The 23,204-nt window shown below is 60.1% G+C and overlaps 3 protein-coding genes across 6 annotated transcripts; 2 read left to right on the top strand and 1 right to left on the bottom strand.

Moving 5' to 3' along the window:
• The first annotated feature begins 10 nt into the window (after nt 1–10).
• Nucleotides 11–5,362, top strand: KLHL17 (kelch like family member 17). Its single transcript, XM_045898985.3, has 12 exons — nt 11–257; nt 1,110–1,369; nt 1,457–1,578; nt 1,727–1,948; nt 2,434–2,550; nt 2,856–3,069; nt 3,389–3,533; nt 3,616–3,783; nt 4,209–4,297; nt 4,415–4,488; nt 4,694–4,875; nt 5,134–5,362. Exons 1-12 carry the CDS (start codon nt 148–150, stop codon nt 5,360–5,362), a joined length of 1,932 nt encoding a protein of 643 aa, XP_045754941.1. The 5' UTR covers nt 11–147.
• Nucleotides 5,363–6,712: 1,350 nt separating this feature from the next.
• On the top strand, nt 6,713–15,215 carry PLEKHN1 (pleckstrin homology domain containing N1). Of its 2 annotated transcripts, XM_045898984.3 has the most exons (16): nt 6,713–7,089; nt 7,194–7,293; nt 10,016–10,162; nt 10,257–10,337; nt 10,462–10,534; nt 10,858–10,985; nt 11,066–11,197; nt 11,582–11,662; nt 12,456–12,531; nt 12,659–12,807; nt 12,928–13,062; nt 13,246–13,386; nt 13,559–13,699; nt 13,857–14,066; nt 14,356–14,404; nt 14,489–14,749. In XM_045898984.3, exons 1-16 carry the CDS (start codon nt 6,713–6,715, stop codon nt 14,602–14,604), a joined length of 2,136 nt encoding a protein of 711 aa, XP_045754940.2. In that variant the 3' UTR covers nt 14,605–14,749. The 2 variants fall into 2 exon arrangements, with proteins under 2 accessions (XP_045754940.2, XP_064446286.1); XM_064590216.1 differs by lacking the exon at nt 14,356–14,404 and having other exon boundaries at nt 14,489–15,215.
• Nucleotides 15,152–21,934, bottom strand: PERM1 (PPARGC1 and ESRR induced regulator, muscle 1). Of its 3 annotated transcripts, XM_045898981.3 has the most exons (5): nt 20,284–21,934; nt 19,496–19,808; nt 17,181–19,311; nt 16,489–16,614; nt 15,152–16,231 (listed from the first exon to the last, which is right to left on the bottom strand). In XM_045898981.3, the coding sequence occupies exons 3-5, from the start codon at nt 19,168–19,170 to the stop codon at nt 16,104–16,106; spliced, it is 2,244 nt and encodes a 747-aa protein (XP_045754937.1). In that variant the 5' UTR covers nt 19,171–19,311; nt 19,496–19,808; nt 20,284–21,934; the 3' UTR covers nt 15,152–16,103. The 3 variants fall into 3 exon arrangements, with proteins under 3 accessions (XP_045754937.1, XP_045754935.1, XP_054369174.1); XM_045898979.3 differs by lacking the exon at nt 19,496–19,808; XM_054513199.2 differs by lacking the exon at nt 20,284–21,934 and having other exon boundaries at nt 19,669–20,264.
• Nucleotides 21,935–23,204: the final 1,270 nt, after the last annotated feature.

Genomic DNA, 23,204 nt, shown 5'->3' with positions numbered 1-23,204 from the left:
CGGCGCCGAGAAACAGCGGCTGCGGGCGGGCGGCGGGAGCGAGGGACGCTGAGCGGGCCGCCACCGCCTAGCAGCCCTCCAGCAAGTCAGTACGTCCGTTCGCCTGTGTGTTCTCCGCGGGTCGCGGCGGGTCCGATAGCCGAGCCCATGCAGCCGCGCAGCGAGCGCCCGGCTGGCAGGACGCAAAGCCCGGAGCACGGCAGCCCGGGGCCCGGGCCGGAGGCGCCGCCGCCGCCACCGCCGCCGCAGCCACCGGCGTAAGTGGGCCGAGGGGCTGGGGACCGTAAGCCGGACCGGGGGCTGAGTGGGTCCGGGAAGGAGACAAGGAGGGGCGTGCGCCGACCCTGGCTGGCTGCCCGGAGGAGGCGGCCTCGGCGCCCCGCAGGCTCGGCCCGCCGGTGGAGGGTACAACTGCCCCTCTGTTTATCGCGCACACAGCGACGTGGGACAGGGCGTCCAGAGGTGGCTGCTTCCTGGAGGCTCTGTCTTCTCCCGCCGCCCTTGAATTCCGGCTGCGCTTAGACTTAGGCGACTTGTCTGCAGGATGGGGGGCGGGGGGGGGGGGGGTGTTGAGCTGCTCCCGAGGGTCAAGTGAGGTTAGACCTGCTGGTGGGCATAGGGGTCTTCTTCAGAGCTGTCATGAAGCATTAGCCAGTCGCACTTCATGCACATCCTGTGTGCCCAGCCGGTGCTGAGGACACTGGACTCTGATGGGGAATGGGAAGGGTGGCCAGTGACAGAGGAGCTCCTGGTCCCAACGAGGGCAAAGGGAACCTGGTTCTTAGGAGAGTTACAGGCAGAGAAATCCTATTCTATGGGGACCCTTGGGCAGAGGGGTCCTGGCAGAGGAAGCTGTGTAGGTTCAACCATGGCATCAGGTGTGTGACTGGACCTCATGCTAGGAGCAAGTGTGGAGCAGTCCAAGGAGGCTCCCTGTATGTGAGGGAGAAGAGTTAGCGGGGAGGGGGGGGGGGGTCCTTGAAGGAAGCCAGGTATGGGCTGTCAGGGAGAAGGGTGGCCTCCTAGGTGCCCTGGCCCTGCCTACGGTTTCAGGGGTGGGTGAGCAGCTCCCTGCAGAGTGCACCTGACCTGGCACTGCCCATCTGCAGCCCGGAGGCAGAGCGCGCACGTCCTCGGCAGGCCCGGCCCACGGCCCCAATGGAGGGTGCAATGCAGCTGCTGAGCCGTGAGGGCCACACTGTGTCCCACAACTCCAAACGGCACTACCACGACGCCTTCGTGGCCATGAGCCGCATGCGGCAGCGTGGCCTCCTGTGTGACATCGTCCTGCACGTGGCGGCCAAGGAGATCCGAGCACACAAGGTGGTGCTGGCCTCCTGCAGCCCCTACTTCCACGCCATGTTCACAAGCAAGTACCACCACATCCAGTCTGGGCACTCGGGGGGCTCCACAGATCTCCCAGGGCAGGGACCGGCCTGACCTGCTGTCCCCACAGATGAGATGAGTGAGAGCCGCCAGACGCACGTGACACTGCATGACATTGACCCTCAGGCCCTGGACCAGCTGGTGCAGTTTGCGTACACGGCTGAGATTGTGGTGGGCGAAGGCAACGTGCAGGTGAGGCCGCCTCATCTCGCGTCGCATGCCTCTACTGGGCCCCTGTGCCTCAGCTCCCCGTGTTTCCTTGTGCCTCTCCCTCGGTTCCTCATGTCCCGGTTCCCTGTCCCTGCTCCCCTGGCTCTCTCTGTCTCATCTCACCCCACAGACTCTGCTCCCAGCTGCCAGCCTCCTGCAGCTGAATGGCGTCCGTGACGCCTGCTGCAAGTTCCTACTGAGTCAGCTCGACCCCTCCAACTGTCTGGGCATCCGGGGCTTTGCTGACACGCATTCATGCAGTGACCTGCTCAAGGCAGCCCACAGGTACGTGCTGCAGCACTTCGTGGATGTGGCCAAGACTGAGGAGTTCATGCTGTTGCCACTAAAGCAGGTAACATGCCAGCTGGGGCACGGCCTTGACTCTGACCCAGTCCCTGGACCCTGGACCCCAGACCCAGCCCTTGGACTCCTGGCTCCCTTCATCTTGGCCCTTAAGACCTGGTCCTTTGGCCCCCAACCCTCATGTCCAGCCTCTGACCCACATTCCTGCCTCACTACCCATCCCTTGCCCTCTCCCCACCCTACCCCCACCTCACCCCCTTTTTCTGACCCACCCAAACCTTCAACTTTTGACTTTTGATCCCATCCTGTCCTGACCACATCCCTGCCTACAACCTCCAGGCCCTGGTTCTACATCCCTAGGATTGTTCTGGGCCTAGGCCCCCAGGAACCAAATCTGTGGTTCCTGACCCTGCTTGGCCCCTTCTCATAGGAACACTGGGCTCCCCATTGGACTCTCCCTCCTGGGCACCTTCAGGGCTCCTTGGGCCCCCAAGATCCTCCCTAGATCTCAGGTCCGAGGGTCCCCACCCCCAGGTGCTGGAACTGGTCTCTAGCGACAGCCTGAACGTGCCTTCAGAGGAGGATGTCTACCGTGCCGTCCTGAGCTGGGTCAAACATGACGTGGATGCTCGGAGGCAGCACGTCCCAAGGGTGAGGCCAGTGCCTAGGGGGCCCTCTGTGCCTAGGAGGGGATGCAAGGTGGCTGAGGGCCTGGGTGCTGCACTTGGGCTCTGCCATGTCCAGGATATACAGTGGCTGAGGGCCTGGGTGCACTTGGGCTCTGCCATGTCCAGGATACACAGTGGCTGAGGGCCTGGGTGCACTTGGGCTCTGCCATGTCCAGAAACCCCCTCACAGGAGTGATGCAGACACATGTTTCAAGAAGGGTCCAGCGTGTCTGAGGGGGATCTCTTCACTGGGGCCTGCCACCTGACTGTGGCACCCCTCCACCCCAGCTGATGAAGTGTGTGCGCCTGCCCCTGCTGAGCCGGGACTTCCTGCTGGGCCACGTGGATGCTGAGAGCCTGGTGAGGCACCATCCTGACTGCAAGGACCTGCTTATTGAGGCCCTCAAATTCCACCTGCTGCCTGAGCAGAGGGGTGTTCTGGGCACCAGCCGTACACGGCCTCGGCGCTGTGAGGGCGCTGGCCCTGTGCTCTTCGCTGTGGGTATGTTCACCTGTCATGTCTCCTCATGTCTGGGCCCCTCCCCCACATACCCTTCCTCTCCCCTCCCATTCCTGGCCTGTGCTTTCTATCTGTGACCCCAGCACAAGCCTGTCTCACACTGTGCCGGTCACATCCTGTACCCGCCCCGCACCTGCTCTTCTGTCCACCTGTGGAGGACCCCATGTGGTATGACCCACTCAGCAATCCCCATCCCCACCCACCTTGGAGCCTCCATACTCTTGACCTTGAGCTGCGCTAGAGACCCCCAGCCATTGCCTCCCTGGTCCCTTGTCCTGCCCCGTCACCTCCCCTTTCCTAGGTGGTGGGAGCCTGTTCGCCATCCACGGGGACTGTGAAGCATATGACACACGCACTGACCGCTGGCATGTGGTGGCCTCCATGTCCACGCGCCGGGCCCGGGTGGGCGTGGCGGCAGTTGGGAACCGGCTGTATGCTGTGGGTGGGTAAGTGCGGAGGCTGGTTTGGGGTCGGGGCTTAGCATGTGCCACTGGGCCAGTCCTGACCGGCAGCGGACCCCTCCCCTAGTTACGATGGGACTTCAGACCTGGCCACCGTAGAGTCGTACGACCCTGTGACCAACACCTGGCAGCCCGAGCTGTCCATGGGCACAAGGCGCAGCTGCCTGGGCGTGGCTGCCCTGCATGGACTCCTGTATGCAGCTGGTGGCTACGATGGGGCCTCCTGCCTCAACAGGTAGCGGCCGGGTCAGGGCCGGGTGGCCTCTCGGGGTTGGTTCGGCTGCAGGAGTGGCTGCACCCGGACTGCAGAGATCGTGCCTGAAGGGAGCAAAGAGGGACCCAAGCTGACTCAAGTCACCGGGCACCCTGGGCCTCTTCACCTGCACCAACCCAGCTGCCCCTTCTTTCCCTCTCAAGTCCTTCCCACCAGCCCCGGGGCTGGGCACCACATGGACACTTGCCCAGGATCATGCAGGCCACCAGCTAGGGGCCCACATCCCCCCCCAGAGGGCCTGCTACTTGCTCCACTGGGATTCTGGGGTCAGTCTCTGTGACTGGCCAGGATGGGATTTTAATCATTCCATGGGGGAGGGCCGGCCGTGGGTCCAGGGCAGCCTTTCTGCCACTGCTCAAGGTCAGCGGCAGGCCTGGTGTCCACAGTGCTGAGCGTTACGACCCTCTGACGGGAACATGGACCTCCATCGCCGCCATGAGCACCCGGAGGCGATACGTGCGTGTGGCCATGCTCGGTGGGTAACAGGGCCTGCTCTATGTAGTGTCCACCCCACCCCCACCCCTACCTGCCCCCCCCCCCCCGGAGACCCCACACATAGCAGGCACACCACGGGCACGTTGACTGTCTGCAGATGGGAACCTGTATGCCGTGGGTGGTTACGACAGTTCATCACACCTGGCGACTGTGGAGAAGTATGAGCCCCAGGTATGAAACACACCCCAATCACATGAATTTCCCTTCCAAGAGCTACTTGAGGTCATTGCTCTGGTCACCCACATCACCCAGATGATCAGCCCTCTAGGTCCCACCCCATCCCACAGATACCCTATCCTGGAGTAGGGTTCTTGCACTGTAGAGAAGGAGGGAGGCTGGTGATGGGTCTGCCCCCAGCTGGTCCCTTCAACCGCAGGTAAACGCATGGACCCCCGTGGCCTCCATGTTGAGCCGACGAAGCTCAGCAGGGGTGGCGGTGCTGGAGGGAGCCCTCTACGTGGCCGGCGGCAATGATGGCACCAGCTGCCTCAACTCTGTGGAGAGATACAGCCCTAAGGCCGGTGCCTGGGAGAGTGTGGCACCCATGAACATCCGAAGGTGCGCCGGCCCCTCCCCCACAGGCCTGGAGTGTCCCCGTGTCCCCAGCACCCACCCCAGACACAGATCTGTCTTAAGGCCTCCAGCCGGCGTCGTGTGTCCACGCCTCCCATCAGTACGCACACCAACCAGCCCCAGGGCCCCGCCCCCGGAGGCTCCTCCCGTGGCCCCGCCCCCGGAGGCTCCTCCCGTGGCCCCGCCCCTGGAGGCTCTTGGAGTTCCGCCCCCGCGGCTCACCGCCCCCCTCCCCACCCGCAGGAGCACGCATGACTTGGTGGCCATGGACGGCTGGCTGTATGCCGTGGGGGGCAACGACGGCAGCTCCAGCCTCAACTCCATCGAGAAGTACAACCCGAGGACCAACAAGTGGGTGGCCGCGTCCTGCATGTTCACGCGGCGCAGCAGTGTGGGCGTGGCGGTGCTCGAGCTGCTCAACTTCCCGCCTCCCTCCTCCCCCACGCTGTCCGTGTCGTCCACCAGCCTCTGACCCGCGGCGCGGACTGCACAGAGGCCCGGCCCCGCGGCCTCCCACATGCCTTAAGCCGCACAGGGCGGCCCCAGCGCCTCACGTGTCGGGGGCAGGGTGCTCGGCCCCCACCAGGAAAGTCCTGCCCTGTCTGTCCTTGTCTCTGCGTCGAGGCCGTCCGTTTCTGTGTTCATTTCTCAGTGTTTGTTTATGTGTGTGCCGTTTATTTACTTACTGGTTTGTTTATTTATTATTTATTGAACGATGAGCAGCGCAGCACTAACTAGTTTACACGTTTCCCCTTGAAGTGTCCTGTGTCTCTGGGACCAAGCTGCCTTCCCAGGTGTCCTCCTGCCCCACTGGGGGCACCAAGGAGCGATGGGGGTGGACACTTGCATTGCGCATGGGTCAGAGGCGAACTCAGACCTGTAGACCTGGAGGGACTGAAGGGGCAGGTACTGAGCAGCAGGCCAGGGTTAGTGGGGTGAGGGTTTTCTGAGCAGGTGCAGACCCTTCCAGCCTGGGCTTTGCACACCACCCCTACCTTGCCCAGCCAGGCACGCTCCCAAGAAGGGCATGAAGCAAGCTTCCTTCTCCTGGGCATGGGGTCTCTTCTGGATCCTGCACTGAGCTGAGCACAAGCGTGCCACAGACCCCACATAGCAATATGAGCCAACTTGAACAATAAACATGTTTCTTGGGCTCTGTGGGCTTGAGGCTGAGTGTACATCTCCACCCTTTGGGGTCTTATCTGGGGTGACCAGGAGGGCCTGGGGACAGCTGTGCAGCTGGGCTGAGGCTCTGCTTTGGCATCTGGGGGCTTTGAGGCAGCATCATCACGTCCAGGTGGGTCAGGGATGTGATGTCGTGGATGAGCACCCAACCAGGAGTGTGGTTCGCTGTCGGCCTGGTCCTGAGAGGCCCTCGTGGTCCCATCTCATCCCAGGCTCTGGAGAGAGGGGAGTGCACGTACTACCCCTACCTCACCATGATGGTCCCGGGTGCACCCAGGAGGTTTGTGGCCTCCTTCTTGGACTTTGGCCTGGGGTGAGGTTTCGGCTGAAGCAGGAGAAGTTGGGGGAGGGTCCTGGCTTCCCCTTCCCCAAAGTCATAAATTCCTGTTTTAGCAGCTGAAAGCAAGCACACACCCCCTTGCAGTCAGTGGTGACTCAGACCGTGGCATTGAGGTGGAAACAGGATGTGTACTCTCCATGGGGAGGGGTGGTATTGGGGGGAGGGAGCCCTAGGCTCACAGAGCTCCAGCCCTAGGCAACCCCAGGCAACCCCAGGCAACCCCAGCCTGAGTGCGGGCGGGCCAAGTACTCACAAACCTGGCCTTTGAGGCTCCTCCCATACAGACTGGAGGCTGAGATGGGTTTTCTTGGCTGGACCAGGGGAGAAGACTCCTCCTCCCCCACCCCCCCACCCCCCATCCCCCAGCGACTTCAGACTGGCCTGCATGTGTGGGGGACCCAGGTCAGAGAACTGAAAGGCTTGGGCCAGGTGAGGGGCGGGGCCCTCCCAGAAAGGCTCCACCCTCGTCCGGCCCTTAGGCGTAGGGCAAGACTTCCCAGAGCTCTGCCTGGGAGGCGGGACAGGAGGCTCAGTACAGAGGGACCCAGACCTGTCGACCTGCTCAACTTGGGCCCGCCGCCACCGCCGCCCATGGGGAACAGCCACTGCGTCCCTCAGGCCCCTAGGAGGCTCCGGGCGTCCTTCTCCAGAAAGCCTTCGCTGAAGGGAAATAGGTGAGGGGGGGTGGGGAACCCAGCCTTGGTCCCTAGGTCACAGGGGTGTCCCTCAGTCTGCCTCGGGGGCCAGGCTGTGAGCTCCCCCCTTCCCTTATCCCCAGAGAGGATGGTGCAAGGAAGCTGGCTGGCCTGTTTGGCTCCGAGGCCGGTCCTGACCTGGACGCCACTGCTGACAAGATCTTCTACTACATCCCTGGGACGGTGAGCAGGCGGGTGGGCGTGTCCCAGCTCACAGCGTCGCGGTGGCGGTGGTCTCTGTGTGACTGTGTGTACCTGTCCTATCTTCACTCAGCTCAGGGTCTTCCCCTGTCAGCCTGGGTGGGAGTGAGATCCAGCACGAAGTGAGGAAGTAGACACTGCCCCGCCCTGGGGAGCTCATCTGGCCGAAAGTCTGAGCGGAGAGCGAAACTGAGAGACACTGAGTCAGTGGGGTGAGGGAGCACCCGGCAGAGGCGGGCCACAGGCGGGGCCTCCAGGAGTCTCTGCTACACCAGAGGGGGCACCATGGCCAGGCTACCCACTCAGAACCATGCCTGGGGTGTCTGCCCGCCCCCACCCTGGACTTGGGTGCGGGACAGCATGCCCAGGCACAATCGAGGTGGACCAAGCACGTATATGTGTGTTGCTGTGGCTGCCATCGCTCTGAGAGAGTAAGGGGCTTCAGGTGAACCGTGAGCCAGCCCAGGCCTTAGGTTCTCCTGGGGGGGTCTCGGCATCCACCACTGCCTCATTCCACAGCAGCCTGCTGTGATTCCCCCCTACCAAGGCCACACAGCAAGGATGTGGCTCCCACATGCTAGGCTACCTCTGAGCTGAACACTGGCCCCTCTCACCCTGCCCAGCTCCTGAGGGGCTAAGGGTTAGCTGAGAGGGGAGAGACACCCAGCCCTTTTCCCTAACCTGGATAGCATTGGGTATGGTGGGAGGCTCTGCTATCTGCAAAAGCCCCAGAATGTGAGGGAAATGATACCCCAATATCTTACCCCAGGCCAGAGAAGGAGGAACATTTGTCACTCTGGGTCAGGGATCCCACCCTGCACTCTTCTCACACTGTTCCTTTGAGACCTAGCAACTGGTGGGGGCTTCCAGAGCCCACCTTTCCAGCTAGTTCCCATCAGGCTGGGAAGCCCAGGCCTGTCCCCTTTCCTGCCCTCTGAGGTCCCAGGGCTCCCTGCAGGCAAGTGCTGGTTTGAGAAACCATGCTGCTCCAGAGAGGTGGACAGGGCACATCTGTCCAGGGTCTGGCTGGACTGCGATAGAATCCCTCCATGTGACTGTATCTCAGACCTCAACTCTGTCCAAGCCCGGGACACATCATGTGACCCTGGTGGAATCGTGTGAGATGCGGTGGCCCCGGTGGTCCTCACTTGCCAAGACATAGTAGCAGGAGAGGGGAGCAGGCCTGTTGAACCTGGGAGGGGAGGGGCGCCAGGGGAGGAGCCACTTCTTAGGCCCTGCCCTATGGTGGGTTCTGCACCTACAAATGAGCCAGCCCTGCCAAGGCTCTAGGCTGACTCCTCCCTAAGCCCTAAGGCTGAGCCTGGGCCACAGGAACAGCTACATGGCCCTTCCTGTTCATGGCCTATTTTTCATGGGTCCCATCCCCAAGTTGTTCCCCACACTGGGTGTGGGTACAGGAGGCCCCACCCAGAGGCAGGGAAGCCTCACATTCCTGGGCTTGCCCAAGGGGCAGCTTAGCTTGGCCAGGGCTCAGCAGCCCTCAAGGCAGCCCCTGCCAGCACCCAAGTGGAGCATGGCTCCTCCCCAACTCACCCCTGAGCCCCTAGACCTCAGCCCTTCTAGCCAGGATGTCAGGTCAGTACCCATCCCTATCTGACTTCCAATCTGATGATCAAGGCCCTGATTAGAGAGGATTCTCTGTGTGGCAAGATTGGCTAAGTGTTTGTGGGCCCCAACACTCCCTCCCCTCAGCAGACAAGCATCGAACCCCCAGCACATCTCAGGCCTGGCCTACTTCTGGGGATACAGCAGTGGGCAAAACAGACAAAGACCCTGTTCTCTTGGTGTTCCCATCTCCGTGACAGAACCAGGTGATAAGACAGGTAAAAGATACGATAAGCCAGAAGTGGCTAGTGTTGAGAAAAATAAAGGAAGAAAGGTGTGCAGAGGGGTCAGGGAAGGCTACAATGTTAGGTTATCCGGACAGGACCTCACGGAGAAGGTGACATCCGAGCCATGTCCTGATGGTGAGAAGAGAATGGGACTGAGTGGTGTGGGCAGAGGGAATGAGTATAGAGGCCCCAAGGCAGCCTGTGCCTGATGTGGGCAAAGAGGACTGGGCGGGGGGCAGATCAAAGAGGACCCCTGGGGCCATTGCCAGGACCTCAGTCTTCTCTGTGGGTGAGGTTAAGGGGCCTGCTGCCGTGTGCTGACACAATCAACATTCGCTCTCAAGGGCTGATGTGATGCATCTCTTTCCAGCTCCCCACTAACTGACGTGCTGGTAGCTTGAAATGGGCCCTGGTGGGAATATTAACATGGAAACACCCCCACACACACCCTGTGGAACCAGGTATTAAACACAGCCGACACTAGAGGCATGGGAGAGCTTTGAGCATCATCTCCCTCAGACACCCCAAAACCCTTCTGACCAACAAGTCTTGGGAGGCTGAATAATCAAAACACAGGTGCACAGGAGATATCAAAAATACGGGTCGAATGTCCATTGAGTTAAGACTTCGCCACCTCTACACTAGATTATGTAATGTTATGACAGCTCATATGTGTATGCTGCCACCATTTCCATATTAAGAGGCTGTGAGTGCGTATTGGGGTTCTGTACCTATGAGTGATGGTGTGGGTATGTTCCTAACCTTTGTATTATGTAACTGTGGGTGTGTGTATGGGTGGGGCAGCTGGCCCCAGGTCAGACGCCCCCCTCCCTGAGCTCTGCTCCCCACAGGACATCCGGGGCCTGGAGAGCCAGCGAGAAAACCTAGAGCAGCCGTTCCTGAGTGTGTTCAAGAAGGGGCGGCGGAGGGTGCCTGTGAGGAATCTGGGCAAGGTTGTACACTATGCCAAGGTCCAGCTACGATTCCAGCATAGCCAGGTGGGGCCAGGCTGGGCCGAGTCGGGGGGTGTGTGGGTACCAGCCTGGGGCCTGGCCCCCAGCCCCTCAGACCAGCAGCCCTGCTTTCCCCCAGGACATCAGCAACTGCTATCTGGAGCTGTTCCCCTCCTACCTCTACTTCCAGGCCCATGGTTCCAAAGGACTCACCTTCCAGGTGAAGGGAAATGGGCAAAGGGAGGAGTCTAGGGGTAGAAGGAGAGAGCAGCCTCTTGGGAGGTGGGTATCCATGTCTCACTAGGGGTCCGCCAGCCCTCCCCTTCCCCCATGTGCTCTGGCAGGGGCTGTTACCACTGATGGAGCTGAGTGTCTGCCCGCTTGAGGGGTCCAGAGAGCATGCCTTCCAGATCACAGGTGTGTGGGGGGCATGAGTGGACTTGGCCCCCAGGAGGGGCCTCAGCTGGGGCTGCTCAGCGGCCTTGGCCTTGGGCTGAGCTTCAGAACCCTGGAGGGACCCTGGCTTTTCCTCCAGTGGGCACAGGAGCTTTTGCCAAGCTGGGGTGCAGGACGGTGGGCAGGAGACCTCCAGAGCTGTGAATGCGGCCCTGTTAGTGGCCGATGGTCCCAGATGGTGCCACAGGGTCCTCCTGTCCCGGGCCCCGGGGTGCCCATGGAACCCTTGGGTGGGGCCTTTCCTGTGGGCTGAGGCCCAGCCCACTCCACCCCTCTACCCCCAGGCCCGCTGCCTGCTCCCCTTCATGTGCTCTGCCCCAGCCAGGCTGAGCTGGGCCTCTGGCTGTACCACCTGGAAAAGCAGATAGCCCTCATGGGAGGGCTGCAACATTGCCACTCAGCACCCCCACAGGTCAGTCCTGGGAACCCCCACACCCCCTTCCCGTGCCCCTGTGCCAACACCCTCCGCTGCCCCTGACCCCCCTTCACCAGGGCCCCCCTGAGGACGAGCTGCCCTGGACCCTGCAGCGCAGGCTGACCCGGCTACGAAAGTCATTAGGGCATCAAATGGTGGGCAGCGCCGTCTGTGCCTCGAGGGTCAAGCTGCAGCATCTGCCCTCACAGGTGCGTGGGGCGGGGGGTGGGCAGTACCCAGGGGTGAGAGGAGATGGGGCCATGGGAGTGAGGACATGGGGGCACAGGGTGGGTGGGAGGAGATGGAGGGGTGAGGACACGGAGGAGGGGTGAGGAGATAGGGAAGGGGGGTGAGAACATAGGGGCACAGGGTGGGTGGGAGGAGATGGAGGGGTGAGGACACGGAGGAGGGGTGAGGAGATAGATAGGGAAGGGGGGTGAGAACATAGGGGCACAGGGTGGGTGGGAGGAGATGGAGGGGTGAGGACACAGAGGAGGGGTGAGGAGATGAGGGAGGGGTTCAGGAGGCAAGTGGGGGCCAGGCCCTCACACACACTAGTCGAGCCCCCACTCTGCCCTTTGACCCCCTCACAGGAGCAATGGGACCGGCTCCTGGTCCTGTATCCAACATCCCTGGCTATCTTCTCCGAAGAAGCAGATGGGCTTTGCTTTAAGGTGGGTCCCTCCCCACTGTGGGCCCGCCCGGGAACCGCCCTGTGTGTGGGGGTGGGAGAGGGCAGCGGCTCAGGAGGAACCTGTATTTCGGGGCCTGTTGAGACAGAGTGTGCTGGCCCCACCCACCCGGCCTGCTGCCCTGGTCAGTCTGGTCTCAGCTGTGATGTGGCCAAGGAGGGGTCCCTGCATAAATATCGCTTATCATCCTAGAGGGTCCTCCACCCTCAGCAGGACCATCACCTGGGGCAGGTGGCATGGGGGCAGGACCACTCCTGGGAGACACTCTTGTGCTGGGCCTATACCTCTGAGTGGACATTTTCCTGGCGCCTGAGGGGCGTGTGTGTGTGTGTGTATGCGTGTGTAGGAGCGTCCTCTGGGGCTGGAGTGTGTCTGTTGTGTGCATCACAGTAACTTTCTACTCTGGGGGTGATCATGGCCTTCAGTCGCTGAGAAAAATGCAGGAGTCTTCCGCATAACTCCGTCCCAACCTACCCCCAGTCTTAGTAGGTGACCCAGGGGACCGGTCCCCAGAGGCATCCATCTGTGCCTGCCATTGGCTGATGAAGGCCCCACCCAGAGCCCAGGGGTAAAGAGATCCCTCAGGACAGACAGGGAGCGCCGGCCCCCCTCAGGGATGTCAGCCTCAGCCCTGTCTCGCCCCCTGCCTTGCCCTCTGCCTGCTGTCTGGAGGCCCAGCCCAGCTCTGGAGGGTGAGACAGAAGTATGGGCCCAGGCAGAGGCACAGGGTTTTGCCCCCAGACTCAGGCCCCATCTTCCATCACTGCCCCCACAGGGGGAGCTCCCACTCAGCGCCATCCGCATCAACCTGGAGGAGAAGGAGAAGCAGATCCGTTCTTTCCTGATCGAAGGTGGGCAGAGGCCTGGCCTGGGCGGGGGGGGGGGGGGGCATGAGCCTGGTGGGTGCCCCAGCTCTTCAGTGGGGCCTTGCAGGGGGCTTTCTGCTTGCCAGGCCCCCTCACGGTGTCTGTGTGCTAGGCCGCTTCATCAACACTATCCGTGTGGTGTGTGCGAGCTACGAGGACTACAGCCATTGGTTACTGTGTCTGCAGACCATCTCGCCCAGGGATGGAGCCGCCCCTCTGGCGGGCCCTGAGAGCTTCGCAGGCCCACGGGTGTCCACACAGGTGAGGGGTCAGCAGGGGGAGAGGCTGCCCCCACATCTCACGTCTGGGCAGAAGGGTAGGTCTAGGGTAGGGGCCCTGCTCTCTGTCTCACCTCCTCGCTCCCTGCCCCCTGCTGTCCAGGTCATGGGTGGTGGCCGAGGCTCACTCTCCTCAGATGGACAAACAAGCTGGGACTCCCCCTCCACCCACACCAGCCCCTCTGTCCCTGAGTCCTCAGTGCCATCCACCACCCGCTGCCCTGCCCAGGCTGTACCTGTGAGTATCAGGGGCTGGGGAGGGACAAACAGAAGAAAAGGGCAGGAGGTCATGAGGACAACCTGCCTGGGTCCCCATGGCACTCCATCCCAGGCAGGACCTGGAGGGAACTGTGTGCAGCCTCAGAGGACTGAGTGGGTGAGGGCCCTTGGGAACCTTCTGAAAGGTCTTTGGTCCCCACAGGACCAGGCCAACCCGGGCTGCACCAGCGTCAGCAGGCAGAGGGCAGAACTGAGATGGAGCAGCATCAGCCAGTCACCCAGGAGTAAGGCCCGGGGTGAGGGGCCCAGCCTGGCCACCTCGTTGTACTTGGACCTGACCAAGGTGGGCCCAGGACACTGACCCAGTTCTCCCTCCCACCCTCCACCTCCCTGGCCTCCATCTCTCAGGCCCAGGTTGTCCTGGAGCCCACCTAGAGGCCTTCTTGCACAGAGAAGGGAGAACTCAGGCCACCTCCAGCTCCAGGAAACCTGTCTCTTCTGCCTCTTGCCTGCAGCTGAGCAGGCAGAGCCTAGAGGACAACCCTGAGGCCCCAGACCACCCTCTGAAGACCCCACACTCCCCACTCTATGCTGATCCCTACACACCACCTGCTACCTCCTACCACAAGATCACAGACGTCCAGGGCCTGGATGAGGTCAGTTCCCTGTGGGTGACAGAAAGGGCTAGATGTGTCCACAGCCTGAGGTGTGCTCAGGTCATGATGAGTGGCCAAGGGGTTCTGGGGGCAGGGATCCCTCAGCTCCATGGAGGTTCTGGTCCAGGGCCTCAGGTCCCCATCCCTTTCCTGGCAGTTCCTCAGCGCAATGCAGAACTCACTTGGACCTGAGTCCTCGAGCCCCTTCCCCTCGGTCCCTGTGTCTGTGCCTGTCTCTGACCCCAGCTCTGGACTCTCCGGTCCCCACTTGCTCTCCAAGAAGGGAGCCCTGCAGCCCAGAGCCTCTCAGCGGCACCGAGGCTCCATCAAGGGCCGGGGGCCACCACCCCCAGACTCCCCTCAGCATGTGAGTAGCAGCCCCCACCCCTGCCAGGTAAAGGGTTCTGTGGAGAGGTGGAGGTAGTGTGGGGGCTCTGGGACCCTGGGGGAGCAGGAGAGATGGAAACAGGAAGATAGGGTGAGCTGAGACCAAAGACAGGAAGCAGTGCTGGGGAGGGGTGGGGCAGGTAGAGGCAGGAAGGGAAGATCCACAACCAGGAGGAAAAGGTAGGGCTAGGATCTGGCAGCTTGGTGGGCTGGTCTCCAAGCCTCCTCCCCCAGGGCTCAAGTCTCAGACTTGTGGTTGGGGTCCCCAGGTCTCCCCAGCGAGGAAGGTCTCACCTGACCCCCTGCCACCTCCCTCAGGTGAGTGAGGGCCCTTGCCTCTTTCTGAGGGGAGTTCTGTGTATTGCTTCCTGAAGGCACATGCATCTTTGTCCTCCCCACCAGGTGGTCATCCCCCCAAGAGCTCTGGCAACATCTGGGACAAGGCTTCATCTCCCTCCCACAAGCGGTGGCCCCAAGGAGGACCTGAGGCTGGGGGGGGGCTCATCCAGTGGATCTGATGGCCTCTGGGTGACTGGTTCTCAGGACCACCTGCCAGCACAGACCCTGGAGTGGGGGTTTGCAGCAGAGCCTGGGTCTTTCTTTGTGGGGCCACAGGCCGACCGGCATCCAATACTTGAACCCCATCCAGTGCTGAGTCAGTGTCTGATCCCAGCAGGGTGAAGGGTTCTCCAGAACTCTGAGTTTCCCTGGGCTCTGGAAGGGCCAGGAGGAGAGCCTGATACTGAAGATGGCCTGACAACATGGCTACACCCCAGATCAAAGCAGGCCTCATAGAGGGGCTAAATTTCATCCTTTCCTCCAGGGAAGGAATGAGGGAGGCCACTCAATGCAGGCTTTACCTGGCGGTGGGAGAACGGTGCAGGTGGGAAGGTCAGAGGACTGAGAAAGTCAGGTTAGTGAGGGTCAGAGCACGTGAGATCAGAGAGCACGAGGATAGGGAAGTCAGCAAAGTCTGAGACGTCACAAGCAGAAATAGAAGGGTATTCTGGGCAAATGTCAGTAGGCTGTAGCTGGTCAGGAGAAACTGACAAGAGACTAAACAAGAAAGAAAGAGAAGATTTTATTTGTGCTGTGTGTCCATGCATTTTCCACTCAGCATCCTGGGGACCCTGTGCCCGTGCCCACCTGGCACCGAGCCTGGTGGCCTCCACTGCTCTGCCACCACCAGCTTCCCACCCACCTTCCTGCCCCATCTCTGGCTCCTCGAAGCCTTGGGACAATCCCAAATGTCCAGTCCCTTTATGTGCCACCACCATATTCCACCTCTGCACCTCATCCAGGGTTCCCCAGAGGAGGGGCTCCAGCTTCTGCCCTACAGACCCCCACCCTGCAGGCACCTGCTCACTGAGGCAGGAGCCAAGGAGGCCTTGGCCATAGGCCCTTGGGGCTTAAGGGTCACAGAGGCCTCAGAGGCTTTCACTACCCCAGCCCACTTGTCAACAAGGCAGAGAGTTCCCGGGACACCCCCCTCCAGCCTGAAGGCCATCTAGTCTCCTCACTCTTGCCCCCTGCCCAGATTTCCAGCTGGGGCTTTCCTGCTGCTCTGACACCTTCTAGGTTCCAGAGCCTTATCCTGCCTCTCCCCTGTAACTAGATAACCCAATAAAATATAGGACACCCAGTTAAATTTGATTTCAGATAAACCACACAGAATTTAGTATAAGTACATCTCAAATACTGCATGTCTGAAATTCAACTTTCACTGGCACCCTATGTTTTTATTAGCTGATCTGGCCACCTTACTAACCAGCTCCTTGCTCAGCATCTACCCATCCACCTTCCAGAATCTCCCTCCTCCCAGGTGTGAAGCACAGTCTTGGCCTTAGCCAGTGGTTAGACCTTTGGGTGGAATCCAAGGAGCAGGACCAAGAACACTGGCTCCTTCCCAGACACCATAGAACACAGGGGTCAAAGGGCCAGACCTGAGGGCAGCACCTCGTCCTCAGCACCTGTGGCCATTTCTTTGTCCTGTGTCTTCCTGGACCAAGCCTGGGTTCTAAGAGCTGGGGCTGCGGCTGGGGCTGGGGCTGCGGCTGCGGCTGCGGCTGCGGCTGGGGCGTCCCTGCCCCGCCTGCCGGCGGAAGCAGTGGATGGCAGAGATGGTACCGATGCTGGCCAACAACACTGCAAGAGAAGCACAGAGCCTCCTGAGTGCCGGCTCCATCCCGGCCTGTTCACCACCTTCTACCCACATGGCCTGGTCCTCAAAGGGCAGAGGGAGGCCAGCAGGGCGAGGAGTGGGTCAGCAATGAGAGGAGCAAGGTCACGGGAGAAATCTTTGCTTCCCCACGCACCCCTCATCCCTGCTGGCCCAGCAGGTGAGACTGGACACCACTGGTCCTCCTGGGTACCAGCCCGCTCCTCCCCCAGGGCCCCCAAACCTGTTTTCCAGGCATCTGGGGTATGCAGGTCTGATGTTCTCATAGCCCAGGTGGCAAAGGCCACAAACACCAGGCACATGTCATCCTGGCTGAAGGTCAATGAGGTGAGAGGATCTCGGGGCTCCCCTAGGAGAGAGAAGCATGCTCTGTGCTCTGGCATTTCCACTCAGACTCATCTGTCCCAGGTATGCTGTGAGTCATCTTCCCGATGACACCTCTGTCCCAAGACCCAGGGTAGTGTGTGGCGTGGTTGAGTCAAGCTGACTTGAGCCAGTTGCCTCTGGGTACCATTCCCTGGTTTGTAAAGTATCTTCCAAGGGGAATGTGAGATGAAGTCTGTTGCGTGCCTGACCTGGGAGGCAGCAAGGCCGGAGTGGGAGCTGTCCCAGTGTCTACCATGCTAGAGGTGGGGGGGCAGGGCACTGCTGTCACCTGGGCCTGGATACAGAATGATGGTCAGTGCAGACAAATCCCTGAGTGGCTGTGGTGTCTGGCCTAGTCTGCCCCACCTGGACTATGTCCTGCGACGGCCAGGAGCTAGTCCATCCTTCCCAGGTCATCCCTAAGCACCCCCCCACCGGCTCATGGCTCGGGGTCCTAGCCTGCCCCTCCGCAGCGGTCCTCCTGGCTGAACTCCCTGGACAGTATGTTCCCAGGACCTGGACAGCCCATGGGGCCCACGCGACACGCACCTGCTTGCCTGACTGCCCAACTGCACTGCTCGGCTGTGTCTGGGGTAGGCTCTGGTGGGGTACCAGGCCCCATGCCCCAGGGGGCCAAGCCGGGGGGCTCTGTGGCCTGCAGCTGGAGAAGGGCAGCCAGCTCCAGCATGCCCCCCGACGAGTCCTCCCCAAGGAAGTGTTCATAGGCCTCGGGGATGGAGATGGGCACAGGGTCTCCAGGTGGAAGGGTTGGCACAGGGTCAGCCTGTGGGGGTTGGGCCACAGAGTGGCCCCCCCAGGGCCCAGACCTCTGGGCTCGACGGTCCTGGAAGAAGAATTCACACATGTCTGGCCACTGTACTTCGGCCAGAGCCTGGTCAGCTTCTGCCACCTCCTCAGCATCTTCATCTTCCTCCTCAATAGTGTCACAAAAAAAGAACTCATAGGCCTCTGGGAGGGTCACTGCAAAGCTGCTCCCGGGCCTGTGCCCCACTGAAGCAGAGGGGGAATGGGGAGGCAGGTGTTTGAGGATCCGAGGCTGGGGAGACCGGGGCCCAACTGCCATGGCGTCCCAGCCTCCAGGCCCCCCTCGGCCCCCCACTGCTGTCCTGGGGGGTGAGGGCCGGGCTGTGGCTGGTGAGGGTGGGCCTGAGGTCTCTCCTGAACCTGGCTCCTCAGGGCTGGGCACAGCCATGGAAAATCGCACTTTCTTCTTCTTGGGTGCTTGGACAGGGCCTAGTGGGGGATCCCCTGAAGGATGTCCAGCGGCACCTGCTGAAGGCTCCTCTCTGGGCTTCTCTCGGTGTCCTCCTGGAGACACAACAGGGCTCAAACATGGCTTGGCCGTTGGGGCAACCTCCACCTTCACCACGTCAGGCCCCGCCTGGGGAATGGGAGCAGGTGTTGACACATCCACGTCAGATTGGGCCTTGGAAACAAGGTGAGGCGGAACAAGTGTAGATAAATCCACCTCCTGCTTAGCCACTGGGCCTAGCATAGGCAGGTCCGTGTCCAGCCTAGACTTGGAGGCAGGTGTAGACAGAGGTGTGTCAGGTTGAAGCTTGGAGGCAGGTGTAGACAGAGCTGCATCTGACTTAGCCATTGAGATATCTGGATGAGTCTCCTGGGCAGGTGTGGACACAGTGTGTAGCTCAGCTCCGGGGGTCATGCTGAGTAGGTTTGTACCTTCCTCGGTCATAGGGACAGGTGTAGACAGATCCGGATCTGTTCCTTGCCTGGTTACCTGTGCAGGGGCTCCTGCAGACTCTGGACACAGTTCATCCTGCCCGGTTCCTGCTGTCTGCTCTGCTGTGCCAGCTGAGAGACCCTTCCCCCTGGACCCAGCCAGGCCAAGGCCCTCCTTGGGCCTGACCTCAACAAGCAGCAGGGAACCCTGCTGGGTGGGAGCAGAGCCTGGGGTACGCAAGCACCCACCCCCCTTGGCTCCAGCAGCATGCCTCTTCTTTCGGCTGGGGCTGCGTGGCGGGGTTCCAGGGGGCCTCTGGGGAGCTGTGCTGCAGCCAGGAGACTCAGAGCTCTGGGGAGGCTCACCAGGTGGACTAGGGACAGGGCCCTGGGGGGCTGGCCCCTGCAGAAGCCTCTGCATCTTGTCTCTGGAAGACACTGGCCCTAGAAGGGACAAGCTCTGGCCTAGGGGGGCAGCGTCACATCTGAGGGACTGCAAAGCTTCTGACCGTGCGGACGTGCTAGGTGTCTGCTGATCAGCCCCCAGGGCCAAGACAGGCTCACGCCAAGACCTGCTGACCAGCGACCGGGTAGCTGCCTTGTCCTCCTCCTTGAAGCCAGGCCAGCCCCTCCCCCTGGACGCTGGCTGCCCCTCGAGAAGGGGTGGAGGCGCAGGAGGACTGCTGCCACTGCTGTCCCCTTGGTCAATGTCACTGGACAAGAGCTCATCCCCAGAGGCCAGGCTGGCCTGCAGGAGGCCACACTCCTCCGTTGCGGCCGAAAACTCAGCCCAGTCCTGCTCACTCAACTGGATGCTGTACTGGAAGTTTTCCATTTCAGGTCAGCAGAGGACTTCAGCAGCAGAGCTTGAGGCCAGGCGGGGTCTTCGTGGACCCAGGTCCTGGGCACCGGCCAGCATACAATTGTTGGGGTGCCCCCCACCTCCTTGGCTCGGGGGCGGCACTCCATCTGCTTCCTGAAAGAAAGCAAAACGGGGAAACCTGAAGGAAGCTGAGTGGCTGTCCGAACCGACCCCTCCTCCAAGTTAGAAAACCTGTAACTCCCACTTTCCCTATTTCCTAACTGACCCCAAATAATAACCTTGTAATGATACATTGTTACATTCCTAGAATCAAATATGGCTTAGATTAATGACGTACACTAAAAAATAGGGGTTCCTCCTGTTTGAAATTTTGTCCCCAGAGTGGTTTTCTTCACATCTTTCAGCCTTTTCTGTTCCACTGGGTCAGCTCCGCCTTCTCCAACCTTCCTCCAGAATTGCAGGCACCAAGGTAAACTTTATACAGCAAAGCCCATTTCAAGGGTCACTCACTGGGTGATGGTCAGCCCTGGTCTGTCCCAGCACGCCTCAGGTGGCAGCAGGCCATGGAGGAGGAGCAGCGTTCAGCAGGTGACCAGCCTTTGGTGATGACCTTCCACCAGCCTTGGCTGGGACAGGCTTCTGGGCTTCCACTGAAATCACCAAGGTCACACTTGTGCTGGCTAGAGCCCACTCAGGGGTCAGCAGGGAGTGCCTGGCTCTGCCCCCTGCCTAGGCAGGAGGTCACAGAGCAGAAATGAACCTCCTAACTCCCGGTGGACCACTAGGGCCATCCTCAAGGTCTCTGCCCCTCACCCAGGCCTGCCCGGCTGGCAGAGCCCCCTGCTTCTGCCTCATCTCAGTGAACAGAGGTGACCCTAACTGCTTGAGAGCAGTGTCTTGGCCTCCTATGGGAAGAGCTCTTTGGCCTTTGGTCAGCTACCACCACACCCAGGGAGGTGAGAGGTCACTCTGGCCAGGCCAGTGCTGAGATGAAGATGCCTTGAGACCAGAGCACTGTGCCCTCCTGACGCCTGAAATTTGCCCTCCTCACTGGCCCTTGGGGAATTCCCTCTGTCTGACTTTGGGACTTCTTAGGGTGGGGATGAGGGACTAACAGTGTCGTACCTGGGACCCTGTGGCCAGCCAGGGCAACAGAGCTGGGCGTCCGAGCCGCTTGTCCCAGAGCAGCATGGTGCTGGGCTCACCACGCAGGCCCCACCCCCACTGCCAAAAATACCCCATCCCTGTGGTCACATGTCTCCTGCCAGTGGTCAGGGTCCAGGACACAAATAGATGGCATTTGAGGAGCCTCCAGCTTTGTGAGGGAGGCCATCCTGATCAGGTCAGATGCTGGCCAGAGAATGCTGACCTGCAATCCGTCCTGCACGGGCCTCCTTTTCCCAAGCTGAAGGCCACTGTGCACTTCATCTCTTGGCCCAGGCTGATCTTTCCTCTTAAAGCAGCCCCACCCGCTGCAAAACCTCAGGCCCTTTGCTAGCAACTCCATCTTCCATCCCCCCATCAACCGATGCCCTTCCGGGTCTTAGGGCTTTACCCTGTTACCTGTGTGGAAAATAAAGCGTTGCAGAGTGGTAAGTGGGAAATTACCATTCCAGAATGTTCCTAGAGGTCCTTTGGAGGTGGGCTGCTGCTGACTGGGGGTGGAATAGGGAAGCAAGGCTTGTACCTCTCTCCTCTGGCCTCAAAAGGCTCACTGGCCCCTTCCCTGGCAGCACTGCTGAACCTGCCAGTGGAGCTCAAGGGACAAGTGGGGTCATTGAGGGCTCTTGGTGGCAGGAACCCCAAGGAGTATGGGCCTTGGGCCTCTAGAGAGGGTTGGGAGGGTTCAGGGGTGGAAAGTGGGCTACACCCCACCAGACCTCTCCTGACCTAGGCTCCTGTAGATGGGCCCAAGAGGCAGGGTGCAGCACGGAGTCTGATGGTCCAAGAAAGGGAGCCTGGTGCTGCCACCCCCAGCTGAACCAGTCACCAAGAGTAGGCAGGCAGGGATGACAGGGCCTCAGAAATGGGCCTCCAGAATAACACCTCCCATTCCAAGCCCTCGTGAGCACTTTTCCTAAAACTTGTCCATCCTGAGAGGGGGCACAAAGAGGACTCTTTTTTCACAGTTGAGCTTGGTGGGGCACGGAGAGGGTGAGTGACTTGCACACGACCACACAGCTGGCAAATGGCAGAGTTGGGTCCCAAAGCCCCTACTCTTAGCCCTTCTCCAGGCCATCCTGATCTTGGGAGGCTGATATTGCCCATCCCCATGCAGGTCCCTGTGACACCCACGCCTGTGCCTTCTAGGCTAGGGGACATGAAGAGGGAGTAGGGGAGCCAAGCAGCAAACACCAAAACAAACAGGTCAACGAGATCGTTTCTGACAGAAACATAATGTAAGAAGGGAATATTGTGGCGAGAAGGGGTGCCCTGGATGGACCAGAGACTCTTCTCTGAGAACAGGGCCTTGGAGGGCCCGAGAGGGTGGGAGACAACAAGGGCCAAGGCTGTGAGGGTGACGATGACGGAAGCAGCTTCACAAAGGATGTGAGAGGCTGGGGTGCTTTGATTCCCGGTAAACTAGTCAGCATATCACACATGCAGGAAGGGCACAAATGGGGAGCGCAGCATGTAGCTGCTGCTGGACCCCACCCGCGAAGGACCCCACCTGCTGGTGTCTGCCACCTGGCCACAGTGCACAAGCCAACCTGGCCTGTAGTGAGCTTTATACGAGTGGAATTGGACCCTAAGAACATTTTTGTTCTAGTCCCCGTAGGAGACTAGACATATTGGTTTCTGCCCTGTTCCTGGCACAGAGCTATTGAAACCCTTGTAAATTCCTAAGTGATAAGAGTACCAGGACCATCTTTTGTTCTAATGAGGCAACTCCGGGGAGGCTTTTGGATGGGGATGGTCATGAGGAAGACCAGCCATGATTAGAAGCTTGCAATTTTCAACCCCAGCCCCCCATCTTCCAGAGAGGAGAGAGGGGCTGGAAGTGGAGTTAATGGTCCATCATGCCTATGTGTTCTCCCGTGAGTCTCCTGCACTACCCACACCAAACATTTCACTTCTGTGTCCCTGACACCAGCTGGGTGTCCTACAGTTTCACTCAAGTCTGACACCATTTACCTGGAGACACAGGTGAGTGCTCAGTCCCACAGGACTGCCCCCCTTCAGATGCCAGTCACAAGCAGCAGGTCCTCAGGGTACTGCCACCTTCTGTCCAGCTTGGCTACAAACCAGAGTTTCCCATGACCTCTCCATCTTGGATTCGATTAATTTACTAGAGTGGCTCACAGAGGTCAGGGAGACGTTTACTTACATTTACCAGTTTATTGTAAGAAGATATGATAAAGGGTACAGATGAACAGCCAGATCGAAGAGATGGATAAGGTGAGGTATGTGGGAAGGGCATGGAGCTTCCATACCCTGTCCAGGGTGACACTCTCCCCGCACCTCCACATGTTCACCAACCTGGAAGCTCTCCGACCCCCATACTACTGGGATGTTATGGAGGCTTCCTTACATAGGCATGATGGACCATTAACTCCACTTCCAGCCCCTCTCCTCTCTGGAAGATGGGGGACTGGGGTTGAAAATTGCAAGCTTCTAATCATGGCTGGTCTTCCTGATGACCATCCCCATCCAAAAGCTTCCCCGGAGTTGCCTCATTAGAACAAAAGATGGTCCTGGTACTCTTTTCACTTAGGAATTTACAAGGGTTTCAATAGCTCTGTGCCAGGAACAGGGCAGAAACCATTATGTGTATTTTCTATGATCTCATAGTCGGCCTCCTTTGAGCCTCAGCAGGCTTTGGAGTCGGACGCCTCAGGGGCTGTGCTGGTCAGCTTCACCACCAAGAGTGGTCCCACGTGTGGACATACACATCCCTGCATCATTTTTCTGTGGATGGAAATTTGGGTTGTTCCACTTTGCAGCCATTATAAATAATGATGCTGTGAACATTCTAGAACATTTCTTTTGAAAAACCCGTGTCCTTGGTTTTGGAGAGGTCAGCAGTTTTCCTGAGCGGCCGTGCA

This window comes from Mirounga angustirostris, unplaced genomic scaffold (genome assembly GCF_029215605.1).
Source record: "Mirounga angustirostris isolate CCGP_5_RB_7025 unplaced genomic scaffold, mMirAng1.0.hap1 SCAF_4, whole genome shotgun sequence".
Lineage (NCBI taxonomy): Eukaryota > Metazoa > Chordata > Mammalia > Carnivora > Phocidae > Mirounga > Mirounga angustirostris.
This window is presented reverse-complemented; position numbering and strand designations above follow the sequence as displayed.